Source organism: Scardinius erythrophthalmus (genome assembly GCF_964197995.2).
Source record: "Scardinius erythrophthalmus genome assembly, chromosome: 8".
NCBI classification, from domain to species: Eukaryota; Metazoa; Chordata; class Actinopteri; order Cypriniformes; family Leuciscidae; genus Scardinius; species Scardinius erythrophthalmus.
This window is the reverse complement of record NC_138228.1, coordinates 14386022-14411333: the sequence shown is the minus strand read 5'-3', so window position 1 is coordinate 14411333 and position 25312 is coordinate 14386022. Positions and strand designations below refer to the sequence as shown.

At 36.6% G+C, this 25312-nt stretch overlaps 1 protein-coding gene across 2 annotated transcripts in view; it reads right to left on the bottom strand.

Annotated features, from left to right (window-relative positions):
• The window catches only part of LOC308695178 (UPF0606 protein KIAA1549), a 59857-nt gene that overhangs the window by 20399 nt on the left and 14146 nt on the right, over positions 1-25312 (bottom strand). For both annotated transcript variants that reach the window (XM_081373193.1, XM_081373194.1), the window contains exons 3-10: positions 7282-9438; positions 6958-7046; positions 5908-6076; positions 5655-5785; positions 4739-4928; positions 3865-3924; positions 3147-3292; positions 1333-1510 (exon numbers count right to left, since the gene is read on the bottom strand). In XM_081373193.1, coding sequence (XP_081229319.1) covers positions 1333-1510; positions 3147-3292; positions 3865-3924; positions 4739-4928; positions 5655-5785; positions 5908-6076; positions 6958-7046; positions 7282-9438 — 3120 coding nt within the window. The remainder of the gene's footprint in view (positions 1-1332; positions 1511-3146; positions 3293-3864; positions 3925-4738; positions 4929-5654; positions 5786-5907; positions 6077-6957; positions 7047-7281; positions 9439-25312) is intronic.

Genomic DNA, 25312 nt, shown 5'->3' with positions numbered 1-25312 from the left:
TTGTGTACAAGAGGTAAAAACGATATAAATACTGTTCGTTTTCTCACACAAACAGCTTGTTTCGTGTCTTAGGCCATCAATGTGTACTTACGATGGGGAATTGTTTAATTTGGACTTCTCTGTGCATGCTCTTTGAGATAGTGACCATAGACCTGCATTATATGACTGACAGGCAAGAACGGTTTGACCTAAAAATATCAAAATTGAAACTACTGCGGAAACAAAGACACCTACATCTTGGATGCCCTTGAGGTAAGCTAAAACATACCAAAATTTGATTTCAAAGTGAACTATCCCTTTAAATAGGGATGCACCGATACTACAATTCTGGCTGATATACTAGATAAGCCATCATTTTACATGCTACAAGTGAATTTGGGAATTCTAACATTATTAAAATACAGTATAAGGGCCGGTTCACCCATAACATGTTTTTGCTGAAAACCTGAGACGATGGTCAATGGAACGAATAAAAGCGCAAGGTGTAGAGACACGTTTTGTTGAAAAGAAGTTGAACTTAGCGCCGCGTTTTTAGAACGCTGTGTCGTGCGCGAGACGCTGCAAAAGTCGCGAGACACAAGCGCAATAGTCAAAGACGTCTGTCTAGCGCATGATGTTTACATTGAAAAACAATGGAAAAGTAGCGCAGCGGAATCGAAAAATGCATTCTGTGTGAATGACCCCCCAATAATGGATGTATATTTTGATATTTGCTTAAGATTACATTTAACAGTTTTACTAAATTATTTGTTTTTAAAGATGAATTTTTAGTGAGGGTTGGGTGATGGCAAATATCACCTAAAAGTAAAATAAATTAAATAGTCAAAATCTCAAACCTCAAAATCAGCCATATATTGAATGCATATATAAAATTTGATACATTTTATGATGCTGAATCCATTAAACGGCAAACATCCATAATTCGGGTTGGTCCTGTTTTTGAATTCACTGTAATTGGAGACCTATTAAGATTTATGCTAAAATTCAAGATGTTATACAACAGGAAGCTACTAAATTTAGTCTAATGAATCTAGTGTTTATGCTGTGGGTGATGCAGTTGTAAGCCTGCCACATATAAATGTTACATAAAAAGGCAGAGCTCCCTTGAGATGTCACGCTATCTGAACTCTCCTCTTTGACGTTTAGAGCAGTAGAAATAAAGAATGTTACCACAAAAACCATTGCCTGCTATGTCACATCAATCAAAACCGTGACCACTTCATCATTGTTTTTCTTACCATTATTATTTTTTAGTTTATTGCAATGCTATGTAATGTAGTTTCTCTCCCACTGATTTTTTCTACTGAAAGTATTAAAGGTCTGAATGCTCACGCTGTGCTAATATTCCCTGGATGCGGTATCCCATGATGATCGCTGCATGCTGTACGTCAAGACTGTTGAGCGTGTTCGCTGTGGTTGTGGCGGGAAGCCTCTGTCCGTTAGCTCCTTCCACAAAGTAGATAATCTCCAGAGGGTTGTCAGGGCCCACAAGACGTGTGGTCTGTACAATCTAAACAGTTAAAAAAAAAAAAAAAACTTCACACAAGTGAAAGAATCATTCAGTCTCCTTTTGTGAATGGAATCATTTAAGTTGAAGTACTAAAATTACTAAAACTTAATAAAATTAAATGAAAGCTAAATAGAAATAAAAACAAAAAGTAACAAAATGACAAAAGCACATACCATTACTAAAACTTCAGCTAAAATGAAAATGTTCAGCTTAAAAATATAAAAAGGATATCAATACTATAAATAACACTAGAATGGACCAACTTTATGATACTTTTATGGTGCAATTTTGAAGCTTAAAGGGTTAGTTCACCCAAAAAATGCAAATTCTGTCATTAATTACTAACCCTCATATTGTTACAAACCTGTAAGATTTCCGTTCATCTTCAAAATAAAAATCTTTATAAGAGAGTTTCAGTCCCTCCATTGACAGTCTACACAACTACCACTTTGACGCTTCAAAAAGTTCATAAAGAGATACGGAAAACTGATCCATATGCATGAGCGGTTTAGTCCAAATTATCTGAAGAGACACGATCGCTTTCAATGAACATATTGAATTTAGGCTTTTATTCACATATATATATATCCACGTGTTGGCTTTAAAGCAACAAAAAGAGTGAGTAAATAATGACAGAATTTATATTTTGGGGTAAATTTTTCCTTTAACTCAGAACTTACAATATATATGCAAATGCTAACTGTTCCTCACACGCAAACATAGGAATCAGAACTCTGAATAGGCTACAATTAGCTTCTTAAAACTTAAACGTCTTTTAGACAAAAACCCAAAAAGGCTTTCAGAGAGAGTCACTAACCACTAGTCTCCAAGGTTATTGGGGTGGAAACAGAGAGTGGCAAAGTGAGGGCTTCACCTGAGCTCGACCTACATTACGAGCCCTGGGTAGTGAACTCTCACTGGCCGGGGACGTTAAAAGCTCATTTTAAATGTGTTGCTACCTCAGGGTGCATTATCAGAAACAGCACAGAGGATCGGCCACACAATGTCACAAGATCATCCGAGCTTTGCAGATTATCATCAACCTACATTCAAGCAAGAGTGCTTGCAAGATATTCCAGAATTCATCACCTCTCTAAAATTAGAAATGACATCACTGAGCATCATTAACACAGCTCCATTACTTCTCAGCTAATTAGCGGTCATTGACGGACTATGACTTGTCATTATCAACACAAGTCATTTGGAAACCATAAGGTCAGCTAGCCTGCAATCAGGTCTCTATGAAACAGAAAAATCTTCTCTATGTAGGCAGAATAAGCAATTAATGCTTTAAGAATCACACTAGCTGTCTGCAAGCTGTGTTCAATAATTTATCTGAGACTGCAGCTGGAGTAAGACGCGCCGACAGTCGACAGGGGTGAAATGGTTGTTTTTTTGAGTGGCTCTGCAGGCCGAGGATGAATAGGAGGGTGTTGCCATGGATACTTCTTGTCCCTGAATGATGATGTGTGGAGGGAGAGCAGGTGTGGGGATGTGCCACAAAGACAGAGATTGATTAAGAATCCAGAGAGGCATTAGGCATGCACACAGGAAGAGCTCTATAAATGAATCCAATGAGCTTATGCATGGAAAGCATGAATAGAATAAGGCCACATAACACACATGATTTACAAACCTGCACACTGTTGTTTCCCACACTAGTTGCTCTCTTAAAGCGACGTCCTGTACCCAATGCATCGCCCAGCAACAGAGCCAGTCTCCTCTCAATAGTAGCATGGAAGATCTTCTCACTCACACGCTGGTCAAACACTCCCAACAACACTGAACACACACACAAACAATATGTAATACATGACATTATGGCATTGCAATTGCTCATTTCGGTCTAAAAAATAGACTGGTTTTTCGACTGTATAGTAACAACATTACACAATCGTTCAAAAGTTGGTTTGTTTTAAAAAAAAAGACTCAATGCACACCAAGGCTGCATTTATTTGATCAAAAATACAGTAAAAACAGTAAAAATGTAATATATTATTTCAATCTGTTTGAAACTCTTGTTTTCTATTTTAATACGTTTTAAAATGTAGTTTATTCCTGTGCTGTAAAGCTGAATTTTCAGCATCATTTCTCCAGGCATCAGATCCTTCAGAAATCATCCTAATTTGGTGCTAAAAAAACCCTCTTCTTATTACCAATGTTGAAATTTTTTTTTGCTGCACAATACTTTTGTGGAAACGAGTTTTATGATGAATAGAAAGTTCAAAAGTACATTTATCTGAAATATATATATATATGTGTGTATGTGTTTGTGAATATACATTTAATATAACTGACTGACCCCCTTTGAACGGTAGTGTATTTTGTTAAGCTTAACATCAGCAGGCCAGTACCTGTTCTAACCCATGAAGAACGCAGAAGTTGGGTTGTGTTTAGCTCTGGGTAGTGGAATGCTAATGGCGAAGAGAAGAAGAAAAAAAAACATTAAAAATTTCAGACAATCATAGGTAAAGTAATATGATCTGGTTCTACAGATCATATCAGATTTTCCTGTGGTGTGAGATGTGTTAATGAATGAGGCATTTATATAGCGCTTTCATATGTACTACTGTGCACCCAAAGCGCTTTACAACCATATCAGGGGTCTCTTAAGAGTGATTGAATCTGCTCAGAAGAACGATCGGTGCCGCACCAATCTCAAATCGTAAATATCCAACATGTTGAATATTTACAATTAGAAATCCTGTTGTGTGGGGGGGAACCCCGAGGACAAACGTGCATCTGTAGATTGTCATGTGAAACGGTATGATATTGAATCAGAAAGCAAGTTGATGGAAGATGGAAGCATATCACGACTACATCCAAACCATTTTCTTTCTTTTTTTTTTTTTTAGCAAATTTTCAGTAAAAAGCAGTCCAAACACTATTATCGCCATTTCTTCTCGCCCGATGTCCGCCATGTTGGTTTACTCTAAAGTCACGTTTGACCAGGAGAGATTTTGCTCGATTTCCCGTGTTCTCTGGTTGTTTGTGAACGGAATCTGTTAGTGTGTGGTGTGCTGTCTTGGTCAGATCGTGACGCTTCTCACACTACAGGAACAAAACTGTTAAATTATGATTTTTTTATCGTCATGTTTGTGGTCTCACAATTTTAAAATCTTTTAGTGTGGGCCAGCTTTTAAGCTGCGTTCATGACATTTATGCTATATATAAGTTGTTTTGTGAGTGCATTTATGTAATCGAACAGTAATGATTGTGTGGACTCACGTTCTGCAATCTGGCGTACAGGGAAGCCCAGGTAGTAGCTGTACTCGACCATGCTAAGTTGTCGAAGCAGAGCGCTCACCTCTGTCCCTGGCACATACCCACGCATATCACGCACAGCAAAGGTGATCTCAACAGGAACCTTCTGCAGTTGTGCCGCCATGCCCACAGGACTCAATGTGATGTTTAAAATCTACAAAACAATTCAGTCTCTAAGATACAATTATCTGAAACTAAAGCAATTAGACATTAGAATGACTCATTCTCCAGAAAGGGATTCTAGAAATTACTGTGCAATAAAACATCCAATAGACACATTTTAAAAGCCAAAAATATCCAGATTTTCATCAATCAAGCATCTAATGTAAAATGTTAGCTCCTAAAAAAATAAAAATAAAAAAACGAATTATTTATAATAAATAAATAAATCAATATATAAAACAATTAAATAATTTAGTTACTAAAATAGTAGATAATAAATATCTTAATATAAAAAGTATCTTGTCTTCGATCACACTCACTTATTTATTTAAAAGATTCCTGAACATTAGTGAATGAAATGAATAAGAGTGGAGCTATTAGATTTGTTGCCTTGACAACGTTTGAACTTATCCAATCAGAGCAAACAGCTGAAGATGATGTCATCCTACTGCACTGAAGGCAATCAAGCCTCATTCACTTTACACAATTTGAAAGCATTTGAAGCTTCTTTTTGCCAACATCAAAAATGTTCCAGAATAAAAATATTAACATTTACTTTATTTGGCATCATATAAAACTTCTGTATAAAGTAGTCATTTAAGCAAATCGGAATGGAGTAAGAAGCAATTAAGAGGATTTGATGGGGTTCAGTGTCAGGATATTGGTGTTTGAAACTTGAGCTCTTAATACTGTTAACTGGGTAAAGCAGTCAACTTACATTCACAGTAAAGTTTGTGGACTCCTGTGAGCGTCGGCGTACTTCAGCTAAGGCTGTGATCAGACCCTTCTCTGTCTGCTCACTGAAGGTACACATACGCACATCTATGTGGCTGGGTACAAACTGAAGTACTGCAAAAACACATGCATATAGTCAATGTTTGGTAATATTCATGACATCATGACATGCAACAAAATCTAATTGGCTAGAGAGAATTCAATAATTGTGACATGCAGTTTTCACTGCAGTGTACCTGTATGTACATGGTACTGCAAGCCTGGAACAGGACTGATCGGTGACACGCTGATAAAGGAGCTAGTGGTCCGAGCAGAGATTCTCAGGGCATTAATGACCGATATGGCGGTGTAAACCACTGCACCAGACACAGCACGAAACACAAAATCTGGAGGAGCTTTCACTACCTTTAACACATGAAGAAATTATTATGAACATTAAATGTCAAGGATGTGTGGATCATATTTGTAATAGCAATTTCACATCCTTTTCAAGAAAATGGAGAAATATCAAAAAGCCTTTCAGTGAGCCTGTAGAAGTCAAGGAGGATTTGTGTTTAAATGCAGAGAGTTGCAAAGAACCATTTCGTTCACATTGAGCCAAATTAGGTGTTGTTTGTTTATGAAGACCCAAGAGATAAAACAGGAAGGGGAGATGTTATCTATATGTTTCACTGACACATCACTGGATTACAAAACATATTTAAAGTTTTTGTGATTTAAACCAAGAGTAAGCAGGTTAAACAATCCCAATTATGATACATAAAAAAAAAAAAAAAAAATAATTGCACTAATTATTGCAAGTAATAATTGCAAAAACTATTTATGAATGAAGCAGCATTTTCCTCCTACGTGTTTAATAGAAGAAGAAAAGAAAAAACACTTCCATGGAAATGCACACTTTTTGTTTTCCTGGTAACATTTTTCATCAATTCTGTATTTTTATGCAATATCCAAAAATGTGCATAAAATATAGGCGTGGAAACCCAGCTAATGTTCTTTTAACAAAGAAAACCAGAATGATTTTAGGTTAAATATTAAACTGTATATTTTCAGATGCAGTTTTCACAAATTTTCACCATTAAAAAGCTTTTAGCTTTACATAAAAAAAAACAAAATGAATTTTTAAAAGCATAAATTGAATCTACAATCAAGGTATTTGTAATTGTATTGTTTAATATTGTATAAAATAATAGTTTTAGATGTAGAAGAGTTGAAATCAATAAAGACAAGCAAAAAAAGAGGAGGAAAACATAACATAGACCTTTTAAATCTCATGTCTACAGTACCTGTAGCTCCACTGAGCGGCTGAACTCGGCTTTGAGAATCTCTCTGACTTTGGCTTTAGCATATCCAACAGTAGACCCCGGAGGAAACCCTGCAATAGAGCAAATATCAAGCTTGATGCTATTCTTGGAGCCTTGAATATAAAAAGAAAATTTAAATAAAATAAGATGTAAGTAATGTTGCATGGATGCGAATCTAGTTATTGTTTAAGGCACATCTGTTTTATGGATTGAGTCACACATTGATCCTTAAAAAAAAATGACAGGAGCACCTTGCTGGTGTAAATATATATACTGTGTAGAGGAAATTCATTTTCATTGTCTTACCAACTCTGATCAAGTAGGTGTCTGGTTTAGTGATGTTGCAGAGATAATTCCGGGCAGTAGTTGTTGGAGGGGTTGTGGTTAGGTTTGTACCTGATGTGTCTTTCACAGTAGTCACCATTGTGTTGCTGGAGCTTGTGATAGTAAAAGACGTGACAGTGGTGTCATTATGTAATACTGGAGAGGACGTGGTTGTAAGACTACTGATCGGTGTGGTGTTATCGCCATCAGCAACCATGGTGTCAGATGGTGTTCCAGACACAAATCCTTCGTCAGCCATCTCGGTTGCAGGAGGGGAGGAGGTGACGTTTAAGGTTGAGTCAGTTGGTAATTCAGAAACACTGATAGAAGTGGTTACTAAAACAGTGGGAAGTACACTACTAGTAAATAGGGTCTCTGTTGGGAGTGAGGTGATAATCCATTGGCTGTCATTAACAGAAGACATGCCATCCGGTTCTTTGGTCACCAGAGGTGGGTCAGTCACCACTAAGGAAGTGTTGTATGCTATAAAAGGTGTGGTAGCCCAATCAGTGGTTGAGTTTATATCTCCTAATGAAGTTGAAGTGTCTATTGAGGGTGTCAGTGTAAATGACGGCTCCAAATATGGCACTGTAGTATCCGTTAGACTAGGTGTAACTTCAGAGGGATCCAGGTTAGTAGTGTTAAAAGGCTCAAATCCAGAGAGATCTGTTGATGATTCCTCAGTCCAGGAACCGTTACCTGCAGGCTGTAGATCTTCATCAAACAAAGCTGTTAGCATGTAACTTGGGTCAATGGTGTAGGTTCTAGTGCTCACAATATTTGTGGTGCCAACCGGCATGAAAGAGATAACACTAGAGACCGTCTGATTGACCGTGTGCTCTGGCAAGCTACCATTGTCCTTGGTCAACTGGATGGTGTAGTATTCTAAACTGTTCATGTCTGGTAAAAGGACATCAGTGGGTTGGACGGCAACAGTGCCTGCCCAGTCAGATGCCAACTCTGAGCTCTCGTTGACAGACTGGTTCTGGTTTAAGACATCTGAAGTTGTCGGGACAATAGGTAGAGAATGTACTCTAGTTGGTTGGATGGTTAAAAGTGATAGAGAAATGGTGTGGCCAAGGTCCGATGGCAAAACACTGGTAAAAACTGGAGGCCTTGACATGGTAAAGGGCACAATATTTGTAAAATTCTGAAAGGTTGTTGTGTGTTTGGTTAAGTCAGTGTTGGCTCCATCTGAGGTTGAATTGCTATTAAAACTGGAACTTTCATCAAGTTTGCTGGAGAAAGAACTAGTAACACTGGTAGAGGTGGGATACAAGTGTTTGCTGGAAAATGAAATCCCCACTCTTGTGGGAAACGTAGTATCATAGGTCTCGGAGTTTGAGTCCTCAAAGTCATACACATCAGATGGGAGATTGGTAACCAGCGAGTAGTCGTTACCTTCAGATCCCATGAAGGACATTGTTTCTAGGTAATCTCCAGAACCATAGTCTACATCCATGGTGTAGGTTGGGAAAAAGTCTTCGGGTGGACCCATAGTTTGCTCGACAGTTGCTGAAGTTATTGTATGTATGAAAACCACATTACTTGGCTCTAACTGCTGATAGCCTGGTTGGGTGTTTGGGTCATGGCTGGCTTGTAACTGAAGGTCTTTAATTCTGCCGGATGGTTCCAATTGGTGTCCAAAAGATACATTAGTGTCACTGGCTCCCTCCGTCCCATTCTGTGTTTGAGGGGAAGGAATGGGATTTTCATCAGTAATTCTCGAAGGAGAATTTTGTCCAACTAAAGGCAAGCTAGAAGGCACAGATGAATCTGTACCCTGTGAGATTTGGGGAGCTGGGCTGATAGCAGACCAAGATAAGGGCACATTATGGGATGTAGGCACTGGAGAATTTAGTTGTCGAGGCTGTCTGGAGGAACCTCTGTGGGTAGATCCAACTGCCTCTCCAGAGTTTAAGGAAAGTAAAGGAGGTGTGGCAAGAGGCTCTGGGATTGTGGCAGAGTTCAAGGAGTAAGTGAATACTGATCCAGTGTTGAAATTGTGATTGTAATTCTCGGTGGCTTTGGATGGATCCGAACTAGGTGAAAGAGAAAATCCAGACAAGGCAGTGGATGCATTATGCAGCACTTCCATCGAAGATTCATTTGGCATGTTTGGAGCCTCCAAAGGCCAGACTAAGGGAGACACAAAGACAATAAATCCAACAAATTAAATTATCTGATGCTATAGAAAGAGCAACAAAACTATATGAAAAACAGTTAATTGCACAAATCAATACTGATATCTGCCTTATCAATGCAATTGAACACATCTCTGTAATAGTTGTAAGCAAAAGTAATAGGCTTTGTGAACAAAACTGTTAAAAAATAGAATTGGCCCTATATAAGGTTATACTTACACACTATAATATTTAGCCTGTGATGTTAATATGATAGATAAGAAGTGCTTTACATTATTATTGACAATGATAGAACCCTTGTTCATGATTTGAGCAGAACAAATTATGTAATTTACGAATGATTGGAATTCATAAACATACATGCGTTTAACTATCAAATCTGAGGTTTACGAAGTGAAGAGTTTCCGGGAAGGTCTGTTTTACACGGAAATTAATCTGAATTTATTCGTATATTTGTGAAAGTTTCCTAAACTACACCTTCCGTATATCTACACTGAACAAAATTATAAACGTAACACTTTTGTTTTTGCCCCCATTTTTCATGAGCTGAACTCAAAGAACTAAGACTTTTTCTGTGTACACAAAAGGCCTATTTCTCTCAAATATTGTTCACAAATCTGTCTAAATCTGTGTTAGTGAGCACTTCTCCTTTGCCGAGATAATCCATCCACCTCACAGGTGTGGCATATCAAGATGCTGATTAGACAGCATGATTATTATAAAAAGTCTTAGATCTTTGAGCTCAGCTCATGAAAAATGGGGGCAAAAACAAAAGTGTTGCGTTTATAATTTTGTTCAGTGTATATATATACACTATATATATATATATATATACATACATATGTACACTGGTGTGGTGTAGTTTAGAAAAACTGTCGGGGAAGAAAATTATTTGTATAAAACCATAGTTGCACATTGCTGTAAAACTACTACTAACTCTATGCCTAAGCCTTAAACACAACTCTATTCAACATCTGATATTAAGTTAATTAGTAAACCTTTGAACCAATAAGGTCAAGTAATTGATTTAGATTTTTAACATTTTAACAATATCGATTTTGAACATGGACAACTGATAAAATGCAACACTGACCTATTAAAGAAGAATAAAACCTACCCCACAGATTAAACCTACCCCACTAACAATATTTTTTATGAAAACTGATTAATTGACTTGAGTGCTATTTATTGATTGGCTTGTTTAACTTAATAGACATTAATCAGAGTAAAACACAAATGTACTGCAGTGTGAGATAACTGGATATTATTTCACAGAGTTAAATCAAAAAGTGTGTTGAGGACTTTCATCGTGCTATTGTGCCCAGATGCTTCAAGGCTTTTTCTCCTGCATAAGTCACAATGTCGTGATTACCAGTCACAATCTCGCACATGTGCGGGTGGTTTGGAATGTGCCAAGGCCACGAAACAGGAGAGTATTTAAATAATTAAGCGTGCCACTTTCAAGAAGGATTCCTGAAAGCAGTATCGGCCTCTATGTTTATATTCCGCAACACGTTTTATAAACTTTCCATGTGCATTGCTTTTTATGGTGGGTGCAGAGGTTGGGCATAAAAGCTGGCAGTGTTTGGCTTGATATTCAGAAGCAGCTGCACAGTAATGAAATGACCCATTCTGAGACCAAGGATGGAAGGCAAAGGTGAGGAGCTTCTTAATGAAGCACCAGAGTGAGCAAAACAGTCTTAACCCTATTCAGATGTGACTAGTTGTCCCATAGGAGGTTAGGTAAATTATTCCTCCTCATTTATTTAGACCTGTGTTGAATAATAGTAAAAGCAAATTTTCATTGTGCTACCTGGTGCACTTTATGGATTTAGACCAATATAAAAATAATGTAATGTCATGACCTAAATTTCAACATAATATCATAATAGGATTATTTGCAAGGTGGAATTGATCAACGTGAAACTAGGTCAATGCATATTCTATGATGAAACTAGATCAATGCATATTCTATGATGATTTACAACAAATTACCTCAAACCAACTATAAAAATAAGGTAAAACTGAAATGTTTTCAAAATGAAAATGCAATGAACTGTGACTTGCTGAATTAAAAACTTAGAGATTAAGTTAAATGAACCAAAACAAAGGAGGTATCCACTTTTAGCAGAAAAGGTTACATTTATATACCTTTTAGTTCTTCATTTATGCAATGGGTTTTGCCATTTGTATTCAAATGCTAATGCAAGCACAGCCAGTCATCTGTAACCAATCACATACAGTGCAACTCAAGGTTCAAAGTACAACGAAACTCATAACAACATGAATATGAGTCATAGAAACACGTAGCAGTCCTTCAACAACGTCTGAGATTCAAAGCATGAGCCAGACGGATTTGTGATAAAGCAATAACTGACATCACCCAGCCTTATGAAGAATCCCCCCAGACACGTTTTTCATACAGACGATTTGTTAACCCACAATTCTATATTTAGACCAAAAAAAAAAATAATTAGACATGCATATAAGTGAAAACATGCCATCATATAACACTCTGGCTCTGATATCAAAAGAAACAGCATTAGAGAAAGATCCATAGCATCAGCCAAGTCCACTTTTTGCCATTAATTATATGATTGCTGTTGTATGATTTCAATTTGATTAATAAGTCAATGCACAAAAGAAATAACATCTTATACTACATTAACCAGGTCAGTATGCTCCGTGTTTGGGCTTCTTGAGAGTAAATAGTGATTTGATAGTATACAAGACTGTGTTACTCTGCCATGCTCTGGGCCAAGTGTTTGAAGCCCCTATAAAGCAGGCGGCTGTGTAAAACAGATGATCAACTAAATAACAAAGAGAGAAAGCCTGAAGTAGAAGAAACAGTTGTTAGACCTTAACAATGGCAGCAAGAAAGAAAAAAAAAATTAACCATCTTAAAAGCCTTAGGTAAAATCTTAAAGACACCATAAACAACACTCAATGTTGTTACTGTTAACTAAATTAAAACTACTAATCTTATAGCCTACCTAATATGATGAAACAGTTTCGTTGATGTTTCTTGTCTCGTCATCACATTGACAGTTACGAATTATATTACATGCATCATGTAAATTATATAGCCTATTTTTTATTAAGAATGACGAAATTAGCCTAGACAAAAGTGTATTAGTTTGCATCCCCGATTATTTCTGTCAGTCGTTAAACATTTCTATCATAAAACAGCTGTCAAATATACTTTCATCTTATCTCGCACTTTTATGAACGGAAGCACCGTGTTGGAATTTGTGCTCAGGAGCATCTGTTAACATAAAGCCCACCTACTTTAATTTGATTGGTCATCAAACATTTTGACATTGATGAGCACTATCTAATCGCTGAGGCAGCTCAGATGAGAAGGCTGATTATCGGCATTGTTCAATATCCTTGATGCACTGAAGAAGAGTTAATCTTAGGCAATTATTTCACAACCTTTACAATTTACTCCTTGGAAAAATACCTCAATGGAGGATATGGCACTGATTGGAAATTATATACAATAAATATATTGTTCACAAGTGATATTTACATTGTTTTTTCATTGATTTCTTTATTGCATTATGTCATATTTCATCTTAAGTTTGCATGCAACCATTTGCATAATAGCTATTTTAGTACCTTAAAATTCTGATATTTTACCATGAAGTTCATGCATTTAAAAATATTTAACTTAAAAAGAAAACTCACTTTCATTTAAAAAAATAAAATAAAAATGTTTAAAGGAAGAGTCACAAACAACAGTCACTAGCTTAAAATACAATCAATTTATCTACATTTTTTGAAAAGCCACAAAAAAAAAGCTTTATAATCATGATACCTTATGACTTTATACTAATTTGCATACTATATACTAAGAAGTATGGAAAATAAGAATTATAGTATGCAAATTGGTAAACCGTATACAGTCTCTTGCATTGTAAAGCAATGTTGGTGTACAGCGTTAAAGAACCAGCAAGTTTATTATTAAAGCAAAACTATGGAATTTCATCTGCATGATTGATGAAGCTGTAAAACTCATAGGAATCATCAATATCCACAGTTTGATGTACGAGTCTCTTTGAGAGGGAAAGCAGTCATTAATTAGTCTTACTGTGGCAATAAGTGGTTTAAATGACACACGGGTGAATACTAATGTGTTCAACTATCTCAACCAAACATCAATTGCTGATCCACCATTTCTCAGGTCACTGAGCAAGACTAAAGTTAACAAACAGGACAGAAGAGGCACAGATTACTGCCTGACCTCTGACCTCATTAGATTAGCTTTCGAACATTTAGATTTCTATTCCCTCAGGAGAAATTCAATAAAACATTAAAGCCACAACCAACCATGTTTTTCTGTGCTAGGCCAATCAAAATGGGCTGTTGACCCAGTTTTGAAAATGCTACAACTGCAAGTCATGTAACCCATCAATGAAAATGTGTGAACAAGCAAAGCAGAGGACTCTGTCCCTTAGCACAAGTCTTTGTTTTCAACAAGAAAATGACTCCAGTTAAGTCAATCAAAAACCTGCAGAACAGTCCAATCTGTACCCTACTATTATTTCTGCCAGTGAAAATAAAATAAAAATATCATCGATCATTTAAATCCCTATGTACGAACATTTGCCCGACCCTTAATAACATAATTGAAACCGAAACAAAAATACATTTAAATTAAATCTCAATGGCAGTCAGACATTTTCAAACCATACATTCTTGGTGTTAAGCCACAAAAAAAAGAAAAGAATAAAAAAAGAAATCAAGTTACAAAAAATTCTTCTCAATGTGTGTTCTTGATTATCTGTGTTGGTATACACAAAAGTAAATAAATAACTAAAATAATAAAACATATTTACTTTAATCAGTTAATCAATTTCAATTAATCAAATACCAAACAATTGATCAAGAAATTATTATCATCACTCAAAAGTGTTTCAGAGTGGCATTTTTCATAAATTAAGATGTTCTAGTAAAACATATTATGTTTAATTTAATTTAATTTATATAGCGCCTTTCCCAAGCTCAAGGACGCTTCACAATAACAGTAAGGAACTGACAGTCATTTCAAACATAATCAGTTAAATGCACAGTAGAAATTTGCCCAGTCCAGGACATGAGCGATTGCAGTTGCATATCGCATAGCTAGTGCAAACAGTCGAATACAAACAGAAACGATAACATTGTAATTACAGACAGCATAGAAAGGTGGGCAGTTGAAGCATGACTAATGGTATAAGGAAGCATTATGGCTGGTATACAGAGTTATGGAAAATGTTTAAGAAGAAACACACTATAACCAGTAATATTGCTTAAACAAATTGGTTTTAAGTTAAGACTTAAATTCATGTAGTTATTGTCCTAAGAGCCAGGGGCAGAGAGTTCCATAGTTTAGGACGGAGAAAGACCTGCCACCCATAGACGATAGACGAAATCTCGGTACACGAAGAAGTTCACAGCCAGAAGATCGGAGAGGTCGAGAGGGAATATAAGGAGAAAGTAAGTCAGAGAGGTAGGAAGGAGCAAGACCATTGAGTGATTTAAAGGTAAGCAGAAGAATTTTATAAGTCATAAGGGAAAACACAGGTTAAATAGAATAGGAGTGATATGAACAGAGTGCAAGTTAACATTCTTGGAGCAGAGTTCTGAATATATTGCAAATGAGAGATAGAGTGGGCTGGTTGTCCAGAAAAAAAGAGCAATTGTAATTAATTGAGGTGAGATGTGATAAATGTGATACTAATGATTCAGCATCTTTTGGGCTGACATAGGGGCAGAGTTTGGCAGCTTTGGCATATGAAAATGCAGCTTTACATAGTTGACTTATATAAGCATTGATGGTCAGTAAAGAGTCTGAGTGGAATAATTGCTGTAGCTTCAAGGTCAAGTCTGGTAGCATTAGTTAAAAAAATTTGTTAGAGTTGGGGGACCGAGAATTAAGATTTCTGTTTTAATCAGATTCAAACTGAGTAAACTGGAGTTTAGCCAGGTCTTTAACTCATTGATACATGACGATAGTGATGCAGTCTGGTGAAAAGAATCCGGTCGGCAAGCAGTATATATCCAGAGATTTATAACTGTGCATGATGTAGTATTGCCAGTCTGTCAGATAGAAGGAAAACCAGGATAACGCAGTTCCTGAGATACCAATCTCTGAGAGGTGCATGAGTGAGAACTTATAACAGACAGTATCAAAAGCTGAGCTGAAGTCAAGCAATAGGAGTATGGAGAGGTTGCCTGAGTCACAAGAAAGTTAAGAGGTCATTGATAACCCTTCCTAAGCCAGCTTCAGTACTGTGATGTGAGCAAAAACCAGACTGAAATATATCAAACCGATCATTGACAGCTATAAATGACTGCAACTGAGGAGCGACAACCTTTACATGATTTTTGAGACAAATGGTTGATTGGGGGATAATTAGCGAAGACATTTGGGTCCAGATTTGTTTTTTTAAGTATAGAAGTAACAGCAGCCATCTTTAGTGAAACAGGAACAGAGGCAGAAATAAGAGACATATTTGCAAGATGTGAGATAGGAGCAGAAGTAACAGAGGTACAGTGTTTCGAAAGGAAAGTTGGTGCAGGATCTAACTGGCATGAAAAATAATTGGAAATAATTGGATTTCTGTATAATTTTACAAATTAAGATGGGGTTGGTCAATGTATATGCAGGTAAATATTGCTATTTACTATTAAGTATGGTTAGGTTACACTGATGCATAGAAATAAAAACAATTTAATATAATGCCTTGAGTGTGGACAATTGCGTTGGATTAATAAAAACTACATTTTATACTGTATAAATATGTATTTTACTTGTATTAAATATTTTCATGAATCTACTTAAACCATAGCTGTTCTACTTGACCAATAGCTTAATCTATTTGAGAGACAATAGCTGTTTGGTTTAAAAGAACAATTAAATATAGAGATATACTGAATATCATTAAAAAAGAAGATTAAAATTATTTTAGCTACCTTCCCTATCCTTTACTTTTTCTTTCTTCTCTTTAATATGCAGTCTGAAAAAGTCAACACATATTTCTTTCAAAGTTTAACCTTTGAAACCAGTATTTTAACAATATGTACTTGTGACATTGTTGGTGAGCCAGACCAAGTAATAATGATGTAAAATGGCACCCAAAGAAACTCTGACAACATTCAAGACAATTAAGTAATTAATGATGGAGTGACTTAATAATCCTGATCGGCGGACAAGTTCAATAATTAATTGTAAGAGAGTCACCTTCAGCCTAAATGAGCAGTGTTTATCATGAGTAATGGCAAGGAGCCTCTCGCCCGACAGACGGGCAGCAGGGGAAATACCATGACTCCACACAACAGTGCAGCAATGACTCCCTCTGCCACCTGGTACAGAAATGCAATCATGTAATGCATGAACAATAGTTAGAGCTATCACTTTCACAGACAGCGAGATCTACTTAAGCGGTATGTGCAAGATGCTAATGTAAATGTCATTGGGACGATGCACATAAATGTGCAGTTTTTACAATTTTGACAAAATATTTGCTACCAGTTTAATTTAAAAATGTGGTCATCAACAGGAGAAAAAAATAAACACAACATGTGCAACATATTCCTGTCCATATTCCTATTATTCCCCGTCTTAAGAGATGATTAGGAAAAGCTTAGAACTTAACAAATATAGCATTATACTAAATAATACTCAACAGAAAGTAATCAAATGTAAAACAACACTACAGAGGCTTCACTGTATAAATGAAATCTAGATTAATCTACAAAAGAGCAGCAAGTAATTTTCTCTGTCTTTTGCCATCTGAATAACATTAGTGACAGGTAAATTAGGCTGCTGTCACTTTAAGATTAAAGCAAGGATCTAATACTGAAACACATGTTTCAGCAAATACTCACCAAGCTGGGCATTTTGACATGTTTCTGTGTGTATTTGACCGTTTAGGCATGAACCGTAGCCCAAAGTACTATAAAGTTTGAGCGTGTTCCACTCGGTCTCAGAGCATGCGTACAGAAAGCTGTTTTGGGAACAGTATCACTTTTGCGGCTAAAAGCAGTTTTAATAGCACCTGCAACAGTAGACTACATTTTACAACAATTACTAATTTAGCTGATTTTACTAGCCATTGAGTTAGAGGCTAAGAATAAGTTTAGCACAGATATATTTTTACTCCCCTTCAATTGTACTGAAGACTCTAACTGAACGCTTGAGTGTTTCGCTCTCCAACTTTAAAGCTCACTGTTGCAAATCATCTCAATGCACGGCCTATTTGACGCACTGTAAAATGTAGTGTGAAGGCGCCCAACTCGCCATCACTTAGCTGAGAGCACTGTGAATTTCTTTCACACATGCAAAGAGAGAGAGAGCGAGAGTATTACATACCACATAGAATTGACAAGCTAGATGTAAGTGATATTCTTTGTTGTATTTTCCTGTCAAAATGGAGTTCATTGATTTTATGCAGCCTTTAAGAACAAGAAGAAGCCACTGCCGGTTACTTTGGCAGTGGGTAAGAACTAATGCAGAAGCGCTCACCTATGGAGAGGTGCAGGTATGATGGAACTTTATAGGCCAAAATGAGAAACGAGTTAGCCTTTTATTACTTCCGTTTCCATCGTTCCGAAGTCAATGGGTTTTCTTAATTGTTTTTTGGTTAAATGGCTAAGATAAGGTCTGTGGTTAACAAGCTCAGGAGGATACTTTTACATTTTGATCTATGACATAAAATACATCAGTACTAGCCCCAGCGTGTCTTGAAAAAGGTGGTTGCTTAAAGGGGTCATATAATGGTACATGCACTTTTACAAGTTGATTGTACTGAAATGTGTGTTGGCAGGCCTGTACACAACCATCATATAATCATAAAAATCCATTCAGTGGTCTTTTTTAATCTCCTTATATGTTTTCCCCCGTCTCAAATCGAGCCGTCTGACCGTGTGACGTCACACGGTCGGACACCCCTTCCACGATTGTTAATTGACAGCAGCGTTTCAACACAGACCCGCCCTGAGCGAGCTGTCATCATAGTCCGCCATTGTTGATACGCTGGAGCAGAATGGCGTCTAAGCGATTGTGGTGTTCTGTTCTTGGGTGTAATAATGAACACAGCAGTCATTTTGATGTTCCTAAATCCGAACCGCTGAAGACACAGTGGCTGAGTTTTGTTTTCGAAGGGAATATTCCCCACGATCAACGTCAATGCTTTCATGTTTGCGCGAATAATTTCTCACCAGATTGCTTTATAAACCAGGGCCAGTATAAAGCTGGTTTTGCTAAGAAGCTGCTCCTGAAAAAAGGATCGGTACCAACTATTCGTGTTCCTGCTGCACTTCCAGAAGAAGTGAGTGTAACATTTTATTAACCTTAATCTTTGCAAATCGCTTGCACGCTTCATGATGAATGTGGCTAAGGTTTACACACTCAGGGTACATTACAGCATGTTTTCTATGTACAACGTTCTTAATATAATTCATAATCCCAAGTTTATAATGAACAACGCGTTATGGTTATTGTGTTATTACAAACTGTGTACGCACAGAACAGAGGGGCGGGGTGAGCAAAGCTTATTATCATTTAAAGACACATGCACTTAAATGGCTTGCTGAAAACAGAGCTGTTTTTGACCAGGTAAAATTAGTGTTTTCTTACAATACTAATGAGAATTTTAAATTAAAGTGTATTACAAACTTTTCATTTAGACCAGGGGTGTCAAACTCAGTTCCTGGAGGGCCACAACCCTGCAGAGTTTAGCTCCAACCCTAATTAAACACACCTGATCCAGCTAATCAAGGTCTTCAGGATTACTAGAAACTTCCAGGCAGGTGTTTTTGGAGCTGGTTGGAGCTAAACTCTGCAGGACAGTGGCCCTCCAGGAACTGAGTTTGACACCCCTGATTTAGACCCTAAAGAATCATAATAACTTGTACAAAAATGGCATTATATGACCCCTTTAAAAGTGGCTAAATGGGACTACAGAGGCTGTCAGGTACATTAAACATCATCATGCCGAACAGGTAAGCTCAGTCTGCTTTTACAGTTTCGTTATGCTTATAATTGAGCTCTTATAAACTATTCTAACTCAAACTTTCTGGGAAAATGTTTTTAGATAAAAACTGAAAAAGTTGTCGGAAGCTTAGAGGTGGTGACGTTGAAGTCTTGGGACCGTGGTGTAGTTCGTTTATAGCCTACCTTTAGCTTTTTACCTTTGGCGACTGCATTTAAGCTTCAAAATTCATAAAAGTTGTGTTCATCTGTGAAAATGATCTTGATGGACATTTTGTTGAGCTTGTTTTTTTACGTTGTTTCGGTTTAAGGGACGGGGTATGCTTACAAAACCAGTCAATAAAAGTTTATTGGACCTTAAAAAAAATATGTACATTGAACACAATGATATAATTAAGTACATAATACAAAACTAAATTTGAAAGCTCAAGATTAAAAAGATTAGAGTCACATTTACCAAAGGAAATACTTCTAAATTTGCAGTTGGTCTGACACTTGATGTTAAAACTGTTGGAAAACACTGAAAAGGAGTTTAAAATCAGGCTGTTTTTGTCAAAGACAAAAGGAAAACGAGACAAAAGAACTACAGAGACAGTGAGGTAATTATCATCACAAAGGAAACAGTGAGCTACTCTATTTCGAGCTCTTCATGGCCACACCAATAATAAAATAATGGTTACGACCTATTGATGACTTCCTCTATAAACAACAGATGAAGTGTGTTGCATGATGCTTTCAAAATAAAAACAAAGGGATCTAAAATTAAATGAATCTGCAGCATAAACAGGATTACTGTATGGTCGATGTCAGTATGTCTTTCTGTCTGTCTCGCTATCTTTGTCTTTGAGAACAGGATGACGTCTTAGGCTGAAACCACAAGCAGGCAGAAAATGAGATCAAACCCATATAAATGATTCAGTTTAGCACACCCAAATGTAATTTGCTCCTCCCTAAACTCCTGTCCAGTGGTAAGTGGGAGAAATAACCAAATAAACTATTCCGAACAAAGCCAAAACAATCTGATTGTCTGCCTAAAAATCATTAACATAGAGAATGATTTTTCAGCAACAAAGTACATTAAACCATGATCCAGACAGTATGATATACATACACTTATAATAATCTCTTATTGTCAAATACTCAATGCTAATATCAGATTAATTTGACAGTCTGTTATTTGTAAGCCTCACTAATGAACGCTGAGTTTAAAGATGATTTCATAAAAGAGACAAATTTTCTTCTGCCTGAGCCAACTTACAAAAAAGTACTGTAAGAAAGTGGTGGTACCTTGGTACAGTGGTGCAGTGTCCATCACATGGACATACCATAGTGCTTTGGCACATAACTTGCCATATAAGGCTTACACGACTGCTCAAAAGTTTGGGGTCAGAATGTTTTTTTGTAAATAAATCAATACTTTTATTCAGCAAGGATGCAATAAATTGATTAAATGTGATAGTAAAGAAGTTTATAGTGCTAAAAAAGATGCCCGCGCTCAGCTGTCTAGTCATCATAGGCAAGTCACTGGCATTAGCTTTTGGATCTCAGGAGTTTTTCCAAGGGTATGCCACCAACTGTTAAAGTATTATGAAAATGAATGACAGGTAATATTCAGCATGATGTGTTTTGAAACCATCGAAAATTGCAGGTTAGTGTAGAACTGCCATTTAGGAAAAAAGTTTTTTTTTAAATAATTAAGCACCATGTTGTCAAAGTACTGGCACTTGCATGTGCCATTATATTATTAACATTTTCCCAAAATCAAGCTCAAAAGGAGTAACAAGGTTTTTCACCAGCGAATGTCAGATATTTGTCATTCATTTTGTCTTTAACGGCGTACAGCATTATGTTTTCATCAACTAACAGGTTACAAAGATTATTGTAGCTATGTGGGCGCCCAGTTTTTCCTGTTGTTTAAAACATTTGGCCAAAATCTTGTGAATAAAAATTGACTTGAAGTGCTATGAACAGGCTGTACTGGCTATGATTAGAGGGCAAATTACAGACTGACACTCTTCTTGGCTCCTCGAATACATAAAACATTAGCCTTTACAAAACTGTGTTTTTTGAATTATGAAAACACTGTACTTATTCAAAGAACTAGTTCTTTATATACCCTTGCACTGCAAACAAGCAGAGACAGTGTCCAAATTGTGGGCAGCACTTCATTCACGATTGAGGCGGGTGGAGCTTCTGTATGAGGTTTTGACAACAGTTTGAGTTAAAGCTACACTGTGTAGGATTTTCTCCCATCTAGCAGTGAAATTGTTTATGACTACCGATCTTTGCAGTGAACGCGCCAGAGAGAAATGCACATTTCATACGGATTACATGCAGAGAACAGTCTGTTTTCTTTCGTTTTGAATTGTTCTGTTTAAAAGTACACGTTTCAAGCTTTCAATATATATATACGTCTCAGGTCTGTGAGGCAAGTACAGACCTGAGTTTCGGTTCATGAGTTTCACCAGTTCATGCGCCCGCGCCTCCGTGTCCTGATCTATTTTCTGCTATATTTACTTATTTATTAAATCCAGGCAATTGGTTGATGAAACATTGATTAAAATTAAGATACAATTAATACGAAACGAAATTCACTTTAAAGAAGGGCTTTTGAGGTCTCTGTGAACGTTTTAAAGCAGTATTTTAGTGCCGCTTTCAGAGCGCTCACGTCTGTAACATTGTTTTTTCCTCATAAATGTGAACACAAAAAATAAAATGAATATTTTATGTTCTGTGGAGAGCCAACCCTTCTTCATCCGGTGGGTATATTACTTTTGGTTTCTTTTCGCAATTCTGCCTTCTCACACTCACACCGCGACACAGGTTCGTGGATCCGAGTGTCGCAATTTCGGTTTCATATTGCATATTGTTACAGCCCTAATTATTAGAATATAGACATTAAGAGAATAAATTGTTATGAAAGTACTTTTACTTTTAATAATTAAAGTACATTTTAAATCAGGTACTTTTTACTTAAGTAGGGATTTCATTGTGGTACTTTTACTTTTACTAAAGTAAATATGTCTCTGGTTATTTGTACTTTTACTTAAGTACTGAGATTCAGTACTTCCTCCACCACTGGTCGCGAATAATCTCCCCCTCACATTCGTCACGGTGCCACTGAGTGTAAAGACGCGAAAGGCGAAGCTTGAATTTCCAGGTATGTCCCTCTTTGGCACATGTATTTTCAAGATGGAGGCGCAACATGGCTGCCGCCATTCGAGCGACTCGCTCGTATGTATTCTAAATGCCAGATTCTACGCTTACGAGAATACTTGATTAGTTGGTATAAGTAATTACACATTAATGAGCACATATCATTTTGAAAGAACAAAGTGTTTTTTGCTAAGAATCAACTTAAAAAATTACACAGTGTAGCTTTAACTCTTAAAAGGAGTTACGAGGTTTAGTCACAAGCTCTAGTATAAAGCTCTATTTAAGTTCTGGTATAAAGTATAGGCAAATTATTTTTTAATGTTATTAACTGGTATTTTTTTTCTAATCAAACAGTTTCGGAACTGTAATGTTACAGAATGAACACAGAAAAGAAATATTAAAATACTGACCCTGCTCTGAGAGAAACTTTTGTTGTTTGTGCAAACCAGTTAATGACCGAGTCTTAGTTTAATTTGTTAAATGTAGTTAACTGCTCAGTCCCAAATCACTGAGCAATTTACAAGACGTCCTACCTGCAACTTTCAGGGTTAGACTACACGGTCTAATTTGAAGGGAGCAGCTGTGAAACACACAACAAGAAAGACAAGCCAAAATCTACTGCAGAAAACACTGAGCCACAAATTACAACTCCACTAATGATGTCATTTCCTTCCATTTGCCAGGCTCATTCTAGGGAAAGTCTCATTTGATGGTTGTTGCTATTCCAGAAAAAAGATGGTTAAAAAAAAGAGAAAGAAAAAGCAAAGGAAAGGTCTTTGGTATTAATTCAAACCCCTTTGCCCACACATGTTTCTGTTTTAAGCTGATCCCATTGCGTGACTGCCTCTGCCTAACGCTGGCACAGACTCCCAGTGCGCAGCCTAATCGAACAATCAAGGCAGAGTCTGTGCTGATATTCGTTTTTATCTCAGAATGCTTTTATGGGAGGAAGACTGTTGTTTTAGGTGGTTTCTCTTACATTACATTTACAACATGTAATACTGTGTACTACATCCTTCAGCCAGTCTTGTTTGTAGTCTATACTTTCATTTTTTTGGAAATGAGCTCAATTCAAGCTGAAAATAACATGGATTTTAAAATGTAAATCAGATATATATCCCATTCATTTTTTAAAGAAATATTTCACCTTTCATCATGTTTGCAAACTTTTATGATTTTCATTCTTCCATGGAACACAAGAAAAGAGGTTTCGCAGTGTTCACTGCTCTTAACTGAATAACTTGTCTTACTTCAATAAGGATTCATCTATTTTAAATTTTTGAAGACTTAAATTTGATTACTTTATTCAATTTCTGAACCTGCAAACTGACCTGCCTGAAAAAAAACATTTAATTTGTACATTAGTTCAATTGTATTTATTTGTGCTATTGCTTGTAATTTAATTAGGCTATTTGTTCTTATTTTATTGCTGATTGTTTACTTGTCTTTAATAAGGTTTTACATTTATATCTGCTGGTGTCATAACCTTATTTATTATAATATAAGATCACATGGGTCAACTTGTCTTTAATAAGGTTTTACATTTATATTTGCTGGTGTCATAACCTTATTTATTCATTTATTCACCCAAGGTCACATGGGTCAAAAAAAAAAATGAAAACAATAACTGTTTAATTTTATTTATTTATCATTATTTTGTGTTGGGGGCCAATGAAAATTATAGCCGGGCAAGTAAAAATCTGAACCACTTGAACAGCATTTATTTGAAACCGAAGTCTTTTGTAGCAACGTAAACTTCCTTATTGTCACTTTTGATCAATTTAATGCATCCTTGTTGAATAAAAGAAATAACTTCTTTCTAACGATGTGCGATTGGCCCCTCTGACAATGAACAGAGCTCTGTTGTTTGTCTTATCAGCAGCTAAGTCCTCAGGACAACTGAAATTTCCCATGTATAGCCACAGATTGAACTACTACACAGTACAGACAGAAAATGAGTAAGAACAACAAACACAGCACAACAGTGGCTTCCTTCATGTCATAAAAAGTCTTGTTATTGCAAACATAAGCCAGAGAAAATTTTCCAAAGTGAAAGAGTACTAATAGTCAAATTCACCTGAATTTTGCAGCCTAACATCTGGTTGAGAGGCTGAGAAAAAATAATAAAAAAAATCTGGCTGTTTTGAGTAAAATCAGGCTGGAACGTGTTACCTAACATGGCACACAGGCAGAGTCATGTCAGGCGAAACACTTTCTTCGGCGGTTTCCATTGATCTGACTGAGGTTATGTCTGCTGCTGCTGGTCCATCTCTCCTGCACGGCATTCGGCAAAACTGAGAATTTAAGAATTGGCTCCCTTTCAATTAATGCTTAACTTCAAATCAAATTGACCAATATTGTGCCTCCATAGTTTGTGATGACTAGTTCTACAAGCTAATAGAGATTGCACTCTTACGTGTATTTTCTAGCTCAAGTAATAATTTAGAATAGCATAAGTACAAAAATGTATACTGGCTAAATACATTTCCATGACCTTTCAAGGACTCTAATACACTTGAGACAAAGAGCCGAACTTGAATACAAACAGTCGCAGAAAGACTCAGACTGCGAGGGAGATGAGAATGAGACAAAAAAAATGCAGCGACTGAGACAGACGAGGGGATGTAATGAGGAAGGTGGGGACACACTTTAACTCCTAACATTGGGACGGTCTCCAGAGAAGCAGACTTTTCCATAGCTGGCTTATTGTGTAATTCACTGGAGGACGCTCAAG